Raw genomic sequence first — 13,370 nt, 5'->3', positions numbered from 1 at the left:
TGAAACAAATCTAGATACATTTTTTTCTTATACATTGTTTTTACTTTCATTTAATTTTTTGTCTATATCTTATAGACTTCCCCACTTGCCTTCTGTGCACTTGTATAAGTACCACTGTATATTGTGATGACCATGAACTTGATGCTATTCCTCCACTGCCCAAGAGCACTGCATATTTCTATGCCCGCTTCAACAGAATCAAGAAGATCAACAAAAATGACTTTGCAAGCCTAAGTATCCATGACAATATTATTCTCCTTTTAGATATTTTCTCAAAATTCTTAGCTTGTAAGTTGTTGGTACTGAGAATGAAACCCGAAGTGTCAAAATACAGTCAATAAAAATTTTCCTTATTTTGTAATTTGATTTAATAATAAGAAAACACAATAAATAAATTAAAAGTTCTTATGGAACTAGGTAAAGAGTTCTTTTTAATTTAGTCTTTTATTTTCAACTCAGTAGAAATCATGACTAAGTACATTTTTATTGTTGGCTAAATCCTATTATCCTGTTAAGGCATTAAGATCATTATGACACAAAATATCTGTCACATAGTTAATAGGACTTGGCTTGTGCAAACTTTTAAAAAATGCTTAATGATTAGTACTATCAGTCCAGTTGAATTTTTTTTTGCAATGTAAAACAAGAGCTTTGTGATTTTATTTATTCTTAAAGTAATGTGTTTATTTAAATATATTTTAAATACAAAAATAATTAGAAAATATATATTGATAAAGAAACATTGAGAAAAAGATTTTAAATAATAAAACTAAGTTAAAATGTATAAAGAATGAGGAAAAATACCTTCTATCTTAAATATAGTATGAGAGTTTCTTTACCAGAATTACACTTTCTTGTACTTGTGTAAATAGGTACACTGTTGAGAGATAATAATTATTTTTTCATAAAGCAGTTAGAAATAATTATTTCATTAGCTGGCAATAATAATTAAGTTTGTGTTTGTACATGTTTTTACATGAGTGATTTCATATTGGTATCTAATGCTCATATAAACAAATAATATTAAAAAATATTTAACTATTGCCTTCGTTTCTTTCTCCCAGATGATTTAAAAAGGATTGATCTGACTTCAAATTTAATCTCTGAGATTGATGAAGATGCATTTAGAAAACTGCCTCAACTTCGAGAGCTTATCCTGCGTGACAACAGAATAAGGCAGCTCCCAGAATTGCCTACCACTCTGACATTTATTGATATTAGCAGCAATCGACTTGGAAGAAAGGGGATAAAGCAAGAAGCATTTAAAGTAAGTTCGTGATCCTTGGAGGCAAGGATAGTGAAGAGATTTAGATTATAAACAGCTTCAGTTTGCTTGGCTCCACAATCAACACCCTTGGTACAAAATGTCAGGAAATTAGGAAACCTGTTTCACTGGGTAAGCCTGCAGTTGGAGACTTTCCAAATTATTGAGGAGAAATGATGTCAATTTGAAGATTAAGTTGTGTTTGATTCAGGCCATAGTTTGAGAGCTGGACAACGAATAAGTGTGACAGAAGAATTCATGCCTTTGGGCTATGGTGTTGCAGAAAGGTGCTGAACATCCCATCGACTGCCAAAATAAGAAACAAATGTTTGAGATAGGGTAGCCAGAGTACTCTTTGCAGGTAAAGATGATAATGTTTCACCTCACATACTGAGAGAGGTTATTTCTTGGAGACGAACTTCCTGCTTGGAAAGGCATATGGTCAGCAAAGGAGAGGAAGACTCTCACCCATGTGGATCGACAAAGTGACTGTCGCAATGAACTCTAGTATGTCAGGAAGAGTGAAGATGGCACAGAATAGGACAGGGTTCAGATTTGTTGTTCATAGGCTTGTCGTGTTCAACTCTATGACACCTAACAACAACAACAGCAATAACCCTCATGAGGACTGCTACAAGTCAGAAACAACTCAATTGTAGTGGACATGTGTGTCACAACTATGAACTCTTTAATCCTTACCATCACCACTCGTGGATATTCTTGCTATCCTCATTTTGCACATGAAAAGCCAAAAATGAAAAAAAAGGAAAAAAAAGGAGAGAAAGGGAGAGATTAACTGACTAACTGACTTGCTGCTCAGTTGTCAGAGGCATGGTTTAAACTTCACAGGTTTGTTCCAAAGCCACACATTTAAATCAGTATCCTCTCAGTGTTATGTTATTTTGGTACTTTTAAAAATGAATAACATAAAAAAGAAAATACTTTCACTGTTCTGGAGTCTTGTGAATTGCTGAAATAATTTACTAGTTAGGTTTCCTTGAGTTCATCCATTCACAGCTAGAGTCCATGGACTTTTAGGCTTCTGTGACCTCAATCAGGAACCTACTTTCACCTTTTTTTCTTCATTTCAATGTTGAACCCACGCTGGGCAAAATATAAGATCAACAAAAGAGAGGATGACCGTTAATGAGATGGATTGACAGTGACTGCAATAGTGTACTTGAATACGGCAGAGATTATGAGAATGGTACAGGGTCGGTCAGGATTTTAATGTACTTGTAGGGTATGAAGACACATAACAACATGAATGTCAAGGCCAGTGATTTATACATTCCTTTCCGGATCTCAGCTCATAATGTAAGGCTCTTTATCAAAGTTTTCATGTGAGAAAATAGAGCTGTGGTATCTCCTTTAAAACTCAATTCTGAAAAACTTGTGGGTAAATCCTATCAATAGTGGCTAGCTCTGTTTGCTATCTGGTAACTATATACGTTCTCATTTCTTCATTCCTATACACATGAAGGATGATGGATGGAGAGGAGATTCAAAGTGTCAACAGCTTCATCTTGCTTAAATCCACATTCAACACCCTTGGAATCAGCAGTCAGGAAAAAAGGAGAAACATTGCACTGGGAAAATATGCAGTTAGGGACCTCTCCAAATTATTGAGTAGTGATGTCAGTTTGAGGACTAAGGTGCACCTGGTATAGGTCATAGTCTTTCTGATTACTAGCTATCCATCTGAAAGCTGGACAGTGAATACAGATGACAGGAGAATTGATACTTCTGGGCTGTGATACTGGAGAAGAGCATTGAACATCCTGTGGATGAACAAGAGAATAAACAGTTATCTTGGAGAGGGTGCAGCTGGAGTGTTCTTTGGAGGCAAGAATGATGAGGCTTTGCCTCATATACTTTGGGCATGTTGTTAGGAGATGCTATTCCTTGGAGAAGGACATGATGTTGGAAAGGGTGGAGGATCTGTAACAGAGAGGAAGACCCTCAACCAGGTGGATTGACAAGGTGACTGCTACAATGAGCTCTTTTTTTGTGTCAGGAAGCAGGAAGTGTGAGGAGGGCACAGAATAGAGGAGGGTTCAGATATTTTTATTCATAGGGTTGCTATGAGTCGTGCTCAACTTGATGACAACTAACAACAATCCACATGAAGAGAGGCCTCTGGTAGTGTAGTCCTTAAGGAATTACTCTGCTAAACGAGTAACTTCTCCTCTCTTGCTTTTTAATCCGTCTGTAGCTGTGTGAGAGAAAAAGGAACAATCTCTTCCCTTGCCATTACAGCCTTGCAAACCTGCTGGAGGGTCAGCAATGAGTTAGTCCTATGTGATAACTTAGTTGGACTTGTTTACATTTAGAAAACTAATTTTTTTTGTTTTGTTTTGTTTTACTTTTTTTTTTAATAATTGTAATGAACATTTACAGAGAATTTGGATTTCCATTCATTCATTGCTGCACTTCTCTCCCTGCCCAGCCCTCTCCCCCTGCCCCCCAGTTTGCTCCTCTCTTTCAAAAGTAAGACTTCCTCCCTGGTACACAATCCCCCCACACCCCTCCCACCACCCCGAGTACATTCCATTATGCAACCTTGATTGTGGACTCTTGTGATAACCATAATACCCTATCATACATCACTTTTAAATTATTCAGTCCCTCATCTGAAAACTATTTTTATATCTCAAGAAAATCTTCAAAATAATGTGTCTTCCTCAGAAAGTAGATATGCTATTTAACTTGAAAAAGTTTAAGTGAACAAATAAAGATCTTTCATAGAAATTGATAAATTATTTTCATCTTCATGATTTAATATTTGCTAGCCAGCAAGTGTTCATTTGAATTGTCTAGGAATTGAAAGAATTACTGTGACTCAATTTTACAAATAGTCCCTGGCTGGGTACTTGTTATTTTATAAATAGTTGCATGTATGAACACTGAATCTCATTGCTGTGGAGTAGTAGGAACTGACTCCTAACTGATTCACGTTCAGTTTCCAAGGCTATTAATTGCATGGGAAGAGATTTACTATCTTTTCTCATAGAACCACTGTTGAGTTTGAACTGTCCAAGAAGCATGGTATTTGGGCTAGCAATACAACTCCAGATAACTACACCACCAGAGCTCCCTAGTTGCACGTATTGTTGTTGTTGCTGTTATGTGCTATCAAGTTGGAACTGACCTATAGTTGACCCTGCAGTAGATTTTCAGAAACAGAAAATCACAAGGGGGAAGAACTTGTGACATAGAACAGCTGATACATTTGAACCGTGTGCCTTTTGGGACTTCAGTGCAGCTACTTACCACTAGACCACCAGCGATTCTAGTTACATGAGTGTTGTTGCTATTAGAAGCCAGTGAGTTGAGTATGACTCATAGAGACCCCATAAACAACAGATCTGAACTTTACCTGACCCTTTGCCACTTTTGCAATTTCTGACATACTTGAGCCCACTGCTGCAGTCACTGTGTCAAGCCACCTAGCTGAGGATCTTCCTTTTTTTCTTTTTTCTTTTTTTTGACTGGAAAATACAAATTGAACATCAGTAACTTCTTTTAAGTCCCTGTGTTTGGAATGTTTACAGGATATGTATGATCTCCATCATCTCTACCTTACTGATAACAACTTGGACCATATCCCTCTGCCACTCCCAGAAAACCTAAGGTCCCTTCACCTGCAGGTAAGCTTTCAGCAATAATACATGCTCCAAAAAAAGCCAACCAAAACAGGAGAAGGGTCAGAATACAAACAACTGTTTGTGATGACATTCGACGTAACATTTCTTCCTTTTTTCCCCCCCTTCTCTCTTTGGTCTTTGGTTTGTTCTCACAAACTGAGTAAAACATATCTTTGCTCTGGTGGTCTAGTGGTCTACTGATAGGAAGTTGCACTTCCAATCCAAGGCACATAGTTCAAATCCACCAGATGCTCCCTAGGTGAAATATGGTCATCTCATTCCATTCAATATACAGTTGCCTTTGAAAACCCACTGAAGGGTCAGCAATGAGTCCATTCTGACTCTAGTACACAATAACAAAAACCACCTACAGGGATAGATTTCTACCAATTATAACATTAATTTTTTTTCTTTCTTTCTGCCCAGTCATAATTACTTTTTTTAAAGACAAATTTCCACCTTCTGAAGAAATTTTCCATGGCTATAAATGGAAGGGGAAAAAGGAAGAGAGAAAAGTCTAACCCGATATTTTCCTTTCAGAAAAAAAATTCATTTCATCTACTTATTTTAGAATTGAGACACTGAATGACATTCAATCCTAGTGCATTACTTCCTGATTAGAAATTAAAATATCCACCTCTATGGATTGGAAAAATTGTATTTTTTTCAAGTTAACATACATTAATATCTGGATAGTTTTTTGTTTTTTTTTTAATATCTGGATAGTTTTTATTCTCAGTAAACTACTAGTTTTCAGTAAAAACTCATTTCAAATCTTGGTGATACAACAGTTTTTAATTTTATTTTCTTTTTCCATGAAGGGGTTAAAATATATTAAATTAAAATAAATTTTTGGGTTGTTAAATGGGTATAGATATGTAACTATTATAACCATTGATCTATATTTGTAATGAACTTTTTGTAATAATTTTCTTTTTTCTGATATATATATATATATATATATATATAGAGAGAGAGAGAGAGAGAGAGAGAGAGAAGATGCCCACTGACATATTAAAATTTTTTTAGTAAAAAAAGTGAAAATCATTACATAAAGTAACTTTAGTATGATAGAGCAAGTCTTGAATTATTGTGTGGAACCCTATAAAGACATACTTCTGTGGGTTTTTTTTTTCTTACTAGTATTAATTTAAGGATGGCATAGGACAGTACAGTGTTTAAATCTGTTATTCATGGGGATGTTATTAGTCTTACTCAACTCTAGGACATTTAATAACACCATCTTTTGATATCTTTTGGTGTATATCCACCTATGAGTCTTAACTACCTGTCTCTATCATGAGTTTTTATGAGTATAACTTTTCTTTTTAAATCTCTGTGCGTTCTAGCCTTCCTCCTGTTTTGATATTACTCTCTCTTGCTCTTTACTTCTTGAGCACATTTTCTATGCAAATGTAGATTCTGGGCACAGTTTTTTACAAGAGAGACATTTTCAAGGCAACCCTCGAAGAAATTTTGGACAATGTGCTCCAATTATCAAGTAATTTTAATCATTACTGCCTGAGGGAATGTTGACCCTACAGAGTAAATATGTCTCTCAATTTGCATGTTTTAATATTCATGTTTTTAATAAACAACAAATACCATTCCAGGATAATTTGAAAAATGTTTTTCAACATTTAGATACAAAGAATATGCAGCAATTAAGAATAAGGGAGCTACTTAAAACATCATTTGTCTAACTTCTAAACAGTCCACTATTCTATTAAGAAGACCAAACCAAAATCACTATGGTTAAGCTGACTCCAATTCTTAGTGAGACACCATCAGGTTTCCAAAGCTGGAAGTTTTTACAAGAGGACACTGCCCAACTTTCTCTCAAACAGCAGGTGGTGGAGTCAAACCATCAACCTTTTGATTAACAGTGCATCAAACTTCACCACCAGAGCTTATTAGACTACAAACCCCAAATTATGCCTACTGCTGTGTTGCAGGCTCCAACTCATGGGATCTTCCACTGGGTTTCCAAAGTTGTAGCTATTTATGAGAGAAACATGCCTGCCTTTCTTCCACAAAGCAGCCAGTGGATTCAAACCGCCAACCTCAACCTTCTGGTGAGGGAGCTCTTGTGATTTAGTGTCAAGAAGCTGCACTGCAATTCCAAAGGCACATAGTTTGAGGCCACCAGCTGCTCCTTTTGGAGAAAGATAGGCAATCCCCTCCTACACAATTAACTGCCTCTCAAAACTGTTGGGGTGTCAGCTATGGGTCCGTTCCAACTCTATGGTACACAATAACAACAACCTTTTGGTGATCAAGGCAACATACTATGCACTATACCACCAGTCAGAATCCATGATTACTCAATTCCCTCACTAGAAAATAGGGGGGGAAATTCGGCATAAACTATGGCACCTACAAACTTTTATTTTGTAAATTTTATAAACTCTGAAACTCTTTAACCTATTCATGGTTTCTATCTCTAGCAAAAGACAACCATGTAAGTAAATTATTATGAAGTTAAGCTCATATACTGGTAAAAATAGACATATAATTGTAGAAAGAAGAGAGTGGGATAATAAAGGGGATATATTGGTGTAAAGTTTTTGTAATCTATCAAAATTTATTTAGAACAATTTCAAACTAGATTGTTTGAAATTAAAATGGTTATTGTAATCCCTGACCCAGGAGGCTCAATGGTTAATAGGATATTGCTATGAGTCTTCCTCTACTCGTCAGTACCTAACAGTAACAACATAGCTTCTATTTAATTAACATCAATTTTAGAAATAAGCTCTCTTATCTTTAAATGTCTTTCTACTTTCTACCGTTCCAATTGAAGTACAAGCCTCATAAAGGAAAGTGCATGCCCATTTTGTTCAACAATTTCTTCACATCATTTACAAAGTGTTTGACAAATAAAAATAACTTAATATGGGTTTTTTTAGTACTAGATGGAACCAAATCTTTAAAAAATGTGTATTAAGCAAATTCATTATGTAATTAGTATGCATTTGACTTATCCCATCTTTTACTTTTATAATTTTAGAACAACAACATTCTGGAAATGCATGAAGATACTTTCTGCAATATTAAGAATTTGACTTATATTCGTAAGGCTCTAGAGGACATAAGACTGGATGGAAATCCCATTAATCTCAGCAAAACTCCTCAAGCGTATATGTGTCTACCTCGTTTGCCAATTGGGAGTCTTGTCTAATTTCAAATAATAGAATAAACATGTTTATTCTAACAAAGCAATTCCTACTGCTCTTTTTAAAACAACAAAACTTATCATGATACTTTAAAACTGTGTCTAATATGTTATGATTACATGAAATGCAACTGAGCATTTTAAAATGTGCTGCCAGTTTAGTAATTGAAGGAAATAGCAAGTGAGTCAGGAATATACCTACTAGACATTCAAAAAGGGCAAAACTAAATGATAAAATATTGCTTAGATATAATGAAGAAATCATGTGTAACTTGCACTTTCTAGGAATCCTTATTCTGTATAATTTTGGACTAAATATATCAGCGATAAAAATTTTTAAATCAACACATTAGCTATTGTTCCAAGTTGTAGATGTTTTTAATCAAACTTTTGTATTCTTTGTATTTCAATAAAGTATGTTCTCTTTTTTCTTAATTCACTAAAGAGTATGTGGTAAACAATAAAAGTATTCAAAAATTACAATGGCCTTGTTTATGAAAGATTCATTATGATCAGAAGATGCAAATAGCCATATCCTGCCCAAGTAGCATTTTACTTTGAAGGATCAGAATTTTTTACATTAAAGGTCTGTCAACTCATGTTAGATCTTTGTTAAGTGGACTAATTATTTTGTGTATGTCTGTTTCTGTGAAGAAAAAAACAGAAGATGGGAAACAGAAATGATAATGGTAGTTAGGTAGTTACTTAGAGAAGAACCTGAATCATACAATTTAAGTAGATTTGATAATTTTAAAATAATATCACCATAGAACAGGCACATAATTAAATATTAAGTGGTCTCAAAAGAGTATAGAATGCAAGATGTGATTTTTCCAGCTCCAGACTCCAAGTTCTTAGGCATACTGTTTCTTTATATTTGCAGGAAGTCTCTCATGTGAAATGAAAATATGCACATAATTAATTTGCTCTTTTTAATGCAAATATGTATGTACATGTGGCGCTTCCAGAGCTAGCAGGGAAGAAACATTTTCCCCCACAACCAGTGCCCTGAATGTGTCCTTTTAGCCTGCTAAATGTGGGAAAATATATTTCTGTTTTGGTTTTTTTTTTAAATACTCCACTCATGGCAATTCTCTAACAGCAGTACTAGATAACTAAAACAAAATTCTAAGGTTTCAAATAGCATGGTGATTCAACAGGAAAAAGTGATTCAACAGACTGGGGAAATTGTTGAACAATATAGTTAATCTCACAGTAAAAAAATAATGCTGAAGATTGTTAAAAGTGACTGAAACTTTTATGTAAAAGGGGCCTGCCAGAAATTCAAAATTCTGTTTCAGAAGAGGCCATGACACAAATAATATCATTGCTGATGTCAGCTGGATCTTGGCTGCAAGCAGAGAATACTAGAAAGATGTTTACTTGCGTTTTATTAACTATACAAAGACATTTGAGTATGTATATCATAACAAATTGTGGTTAATATTGAGAAGAATGGGAATACCAGAACATATAGTTATGCTAATATGAAACCTATATGTAGACCAAACAGAACGAATTAACATTGCATGATTCAAAATCAGAAAAGGTGAGAAACAAGGTTGTATCATTTTTTTATACTTATTCCATCAGATTATATGGAAGGCTAGGCTCCATGAGGAAAAATGTGGCATTGGGATTGGAGGAAGACTCACCAATAATCTGCATTATGAAGATGATATAACTCTGCTTGCTGATACTGAGGAGGAACTGAAGCGCCTGCTGCAGAAGGTCAAGAACTGCAACCTTCAATATGGATTGAGGCTCTATATCAAGAAAACAAAGATTCTCACCACTAGGACAATTGGCAGCATCATGATAGATGGTGAAGAGATTGAGATTGTAAACAACTTTAGCTTGCTTGGCTCCACAATCACCACTCTTAGCATTAAAAGCCAGGAAACTAAAAGACAAATTGCATTGGGAAATTCTGCTGTCAGAGACCTCTCCAAAGTACTGAAAAACAATGATGTCAGTCTGGAAATGAAAATGCAACTGATACAAGCCATGGTCTTTGTAGTCACTTTCTATGCATCAGAGAGCTGAACAATCACTAGGGATGATAGAAGGAGAATTGGTGCCTTTGAGCTGTGGTGCTGGAGTATTGAATATACCATAGTCAGCTAAGAGAACAGGTTAATCCTAGAGAGGGTTAAACCAGGCTGCTCTTTGGAGGCAAGTATTTTGAAGCTTTGTCTGACATACTTAGGACATGTTGCAAGGTGGGACTAGTCCTTGGAGAGGGATGTTAAGCTTGAAAACGTGGAGGAACAACACAGGAGAGGAAGACTGTCGCTGTCAGTTCGCTGGCAACTTGACAGCAACACCCTGATGGGAGGAAGCACGACAGAGATACACCACTCTGAGAGAGGATCAGAGAGTCAATCCAGCTCAACTTTATTGGGATAAGCACTGCGTTTATATACACAGGAAGACAAGCTAGGATGGGCTTACAGACATGGGACATGTGGATTGGTCGGGGGAACCTCAGCCTTGTGTGGATCACTCCCAGCTCAACAAAGGTGGCAGCCGTCTTTCCAGGTGGCCAGCTTTCTCAAGCAGGTACAGCAAAACACAGGGGAGCTTTCTCTACCCCTTAAAGGCATTGGGAAGCTTGCACCTGTCTGGAGCTCAGGCGACCCATCCTGTCCAGAGGCACTCCTTTACTTCCCAGCATTCTGCAATAGAAGACCCTCGATGAGATGGTTTGATTCAGTGACTAGAGTAATGGGGTTAGGCGTGTCAGAGACAATAAGACAGTATATAGCAGGGTTTAGGGCTGTTGTACTGTTGTACTTAAGGTCGTTATAAGTCACAGGCAACACAACTGCACATAAAAAATAATTTAACAGAACAGCAAGCAACAAATGCTGGTGAGGTTGTGGAGAAAATGGAACCCTTATTCACTCTTGGTGGAAGTGTAAAATGGTGCAATCACTGTGGAAAGTGATGTGGCGCTTTCTCAACAAGTTGCAAATAGAGATACCATTTGACCCAGCAATTCCACCACTGGGAATATACTCTAAAGAGACCATAAATGACATCCAAGTAGATATAAGCATACCCATGTTTATCGCGACTTTGTTTACAATAGCAAGGAGTTGGAAACAACCTAAGTGCCCATCAACAAACAAATGGGTTGGTAAGCTGTAGTATATTCACACAATGGAATACTATGCTGCATTAAAAAACGAGGAACTCATGCAATATCATTCAAAATGGGTGACCCTGGAGGACATGATGCTGAGTGAGGTATTTCAGTCACAAAGGGACAAATGCTATATGGTGCCACTGTTGTAGAATGAGGCTGACATCGGGGTGGGGGTAAGACTGAGAAAAACTGGATGAATTATGTTTACTGCATTGAAGTCTATGGAGGAGAGAATAGTTTAAAAGTATTATATTTTAGGGCATTATGTTTATCATAAGGGTACGAAGTGAGGGTTGCAGAGTGGATTATATTTGGGGTTGGGGTTGGGGGATGTGCGGGGTGGATTGTGTACCGAAGAGGGAGTTTTTCTTTTGCTTTTCAAGGAGAGGAGCAAACGGGGGGGGGGGGGTTAGGGTTAGGGTTAGGGTTAGGGTTAGGCAGTTCTTGACCTTCTGCAGCAAACACTTCAGGTACAACTTAGATTTGGCAAGCAAGATTGTATAATTTGTATAATATAAATTTGTTGTAATACAAGGTATAATACAAGGTTGTATAATACAATGTTGTTGATGAGTCTTCCTTCAACGCTGATGCCACATTCCTCCTCATAAAGTCTAGCCTGCCAAATGATTAGTTCTTTTACTAGATTGAAAACGTATAAAGAAAAGACACATCCCTGAGGCTCTCTTCCTTTCTTGAAATCTGGAGGACAACTACATGCCCAGCTGACTGGAAGAGAACAATATTTATTCCTATCCACACAAACAAACAAAAAGGTGATCTGACAGAGTGTGGAAATTATGGAATGATATCACACACAAGCAAAATAATGCTGAAGATTATAAAAAAAAAAACACAAATAAACTGGAACAATACATTAACAGAGAACCATCAGAAATAAAAGCTGGATTTAGAAGACGTCATGGCACTACAGACATTGCTAATGACAGATGGAATTTGGTTGAGAGTATCAGAGGAATGCCTATCTGTGCTGCTTTGACTATGCAAAGGCATTTGACTTTGTAGATCACACTAAACTGTGACTAACCTTAAAAGGACTGGGATTGTGCTCATGGAAAACCTATACTTGGACTAGAAGGCAGTCATCAGAGCAGAGCAAGAAAACACTGCATAGTTCAAAATTAGGAAAAGGGTGTGTCAGGGATGTGTTCTGTCTCCAAACCTTTTCAATCTAAACATGGAACAGATTATTAGAGAGACTGAACTTTAAGAGGAGAAATGTGGCATCAGGATTGGAAGAAGACTCATCAATAACCTGCATTATGCAGATGATACAATCTTTCTTGCTGAAACTGAGGAGGATGTGACGTATTTGTTGTAGAAGGTCAAGGAGTGTAGTCTTTGACATAGATTGAAGCTCAATATCAAAGAGACAAAGGTTCTCACCACTGAGCCAATTGACAGCACCATGATGGATGGAAAATATATTAAGGTTATTAACTATTTCAGCTTCCATGACTCCACAATCAACACTTTTGCCACCATAAGTCAGGAAATCAAAAGATGAATTGCATTGGGGAAGTCTACTGTCCCAGAACTCTCCAGAGTGCTGAAGAGCAATGATGTCAGTCTAGAGATTAAGGTAGGCCTGATCCAGGCCATGACCTTAGCAATCACATAACATGCATCAGATATTTGGACAATGACTAAGGAAGACAGAAGCAGAATTGATGCCTTTGAGTTGTGGTGCTGGAGAAGAGTATTGAACATACCACGAACCCGGAGAAAAGATATTGATCTCTCTTGGAGAGGGTAAAATGAAGTTCCTCCTTGGAGGCAAGGATTTTGAAACTCTATCTCACACACTTTGGGCCTGTGGCCGGGAATGACCAGTCCTGAGAGAAGGACAACATGCTCGGAAGGGTGGAGGGTCAACACAGAAGATGACTTTGGGTGAGATGTATTGACACAACAACTGGGATGATGGGATTAGGAGTGTTGGAGTTAGTGAGACAGACTTACTATAGGAAAGGATAGGGTTCAGAGCTGTTATAGAGTTACTATGAGTCGCAGGGCACTCAACAGCACATAACAACAACAAGTATTTCCTTGCTCTCTTCTGTCGACTGCTTTCTGGTTTCCCATGAGCACTGAGTGTTCTAGAATTTCTAT

At 36.9% G+C, this 13,370-nt stretch overlaps 1 protein-coding gene across 1 annotated transcript in view; it reads left to right on the top strand.

The window, feature by feature from the left end:
• Positions 1-8,092, top strand: part of EPYC (epiphycan) — a 40,214-nt gene extending 32,122 nt beyond the window's left edge. Inside the window, exons 3-6 of the mRNA XM_006889507.1 lie at positions 76-234; positions 1,065-1,267; positions 4,819-4,914; positions 7,922-8,092. Of these exons, the coding sequence (XP_006889569.1) occupies positions 76-234; positions 1,065-1,267; positions 4,819-4,914; positions 7,922-8,092 (629 nt within the window). The remainder of the gene's footprint in view (positions 1-75; positions 235-1,064; positions 1,268-4,818; positions 4,915-7,921) is intronic.
• The last annotated feature ends 5,278 nt before the right edge of the window (positions 8,093-13,370 follow it).

Source organism: Elephantulus edwardii, unplaced genomic scaffold (genome assembly GCF_000299155.1).
Source record: "Elephantulus edwardii isolate Elephantulus edwardi_28Jun2011 unplaced genomic scaffold, EleEdw1.0 scaffold00078, whole genome shotgun sequence".
NCBI classification, from domain to species: Eukaryota; Metazoa; Chordata; class Mammalia; order Macroscelidea; family Macroscelididae; genus Elephantulus; species Elephantulus edwardii.
The sequence above is the reverse complement of the archived record's forward strand: the minus strand, read 5'-3'. Positions and strand labels throughout refer to the sequence as shown.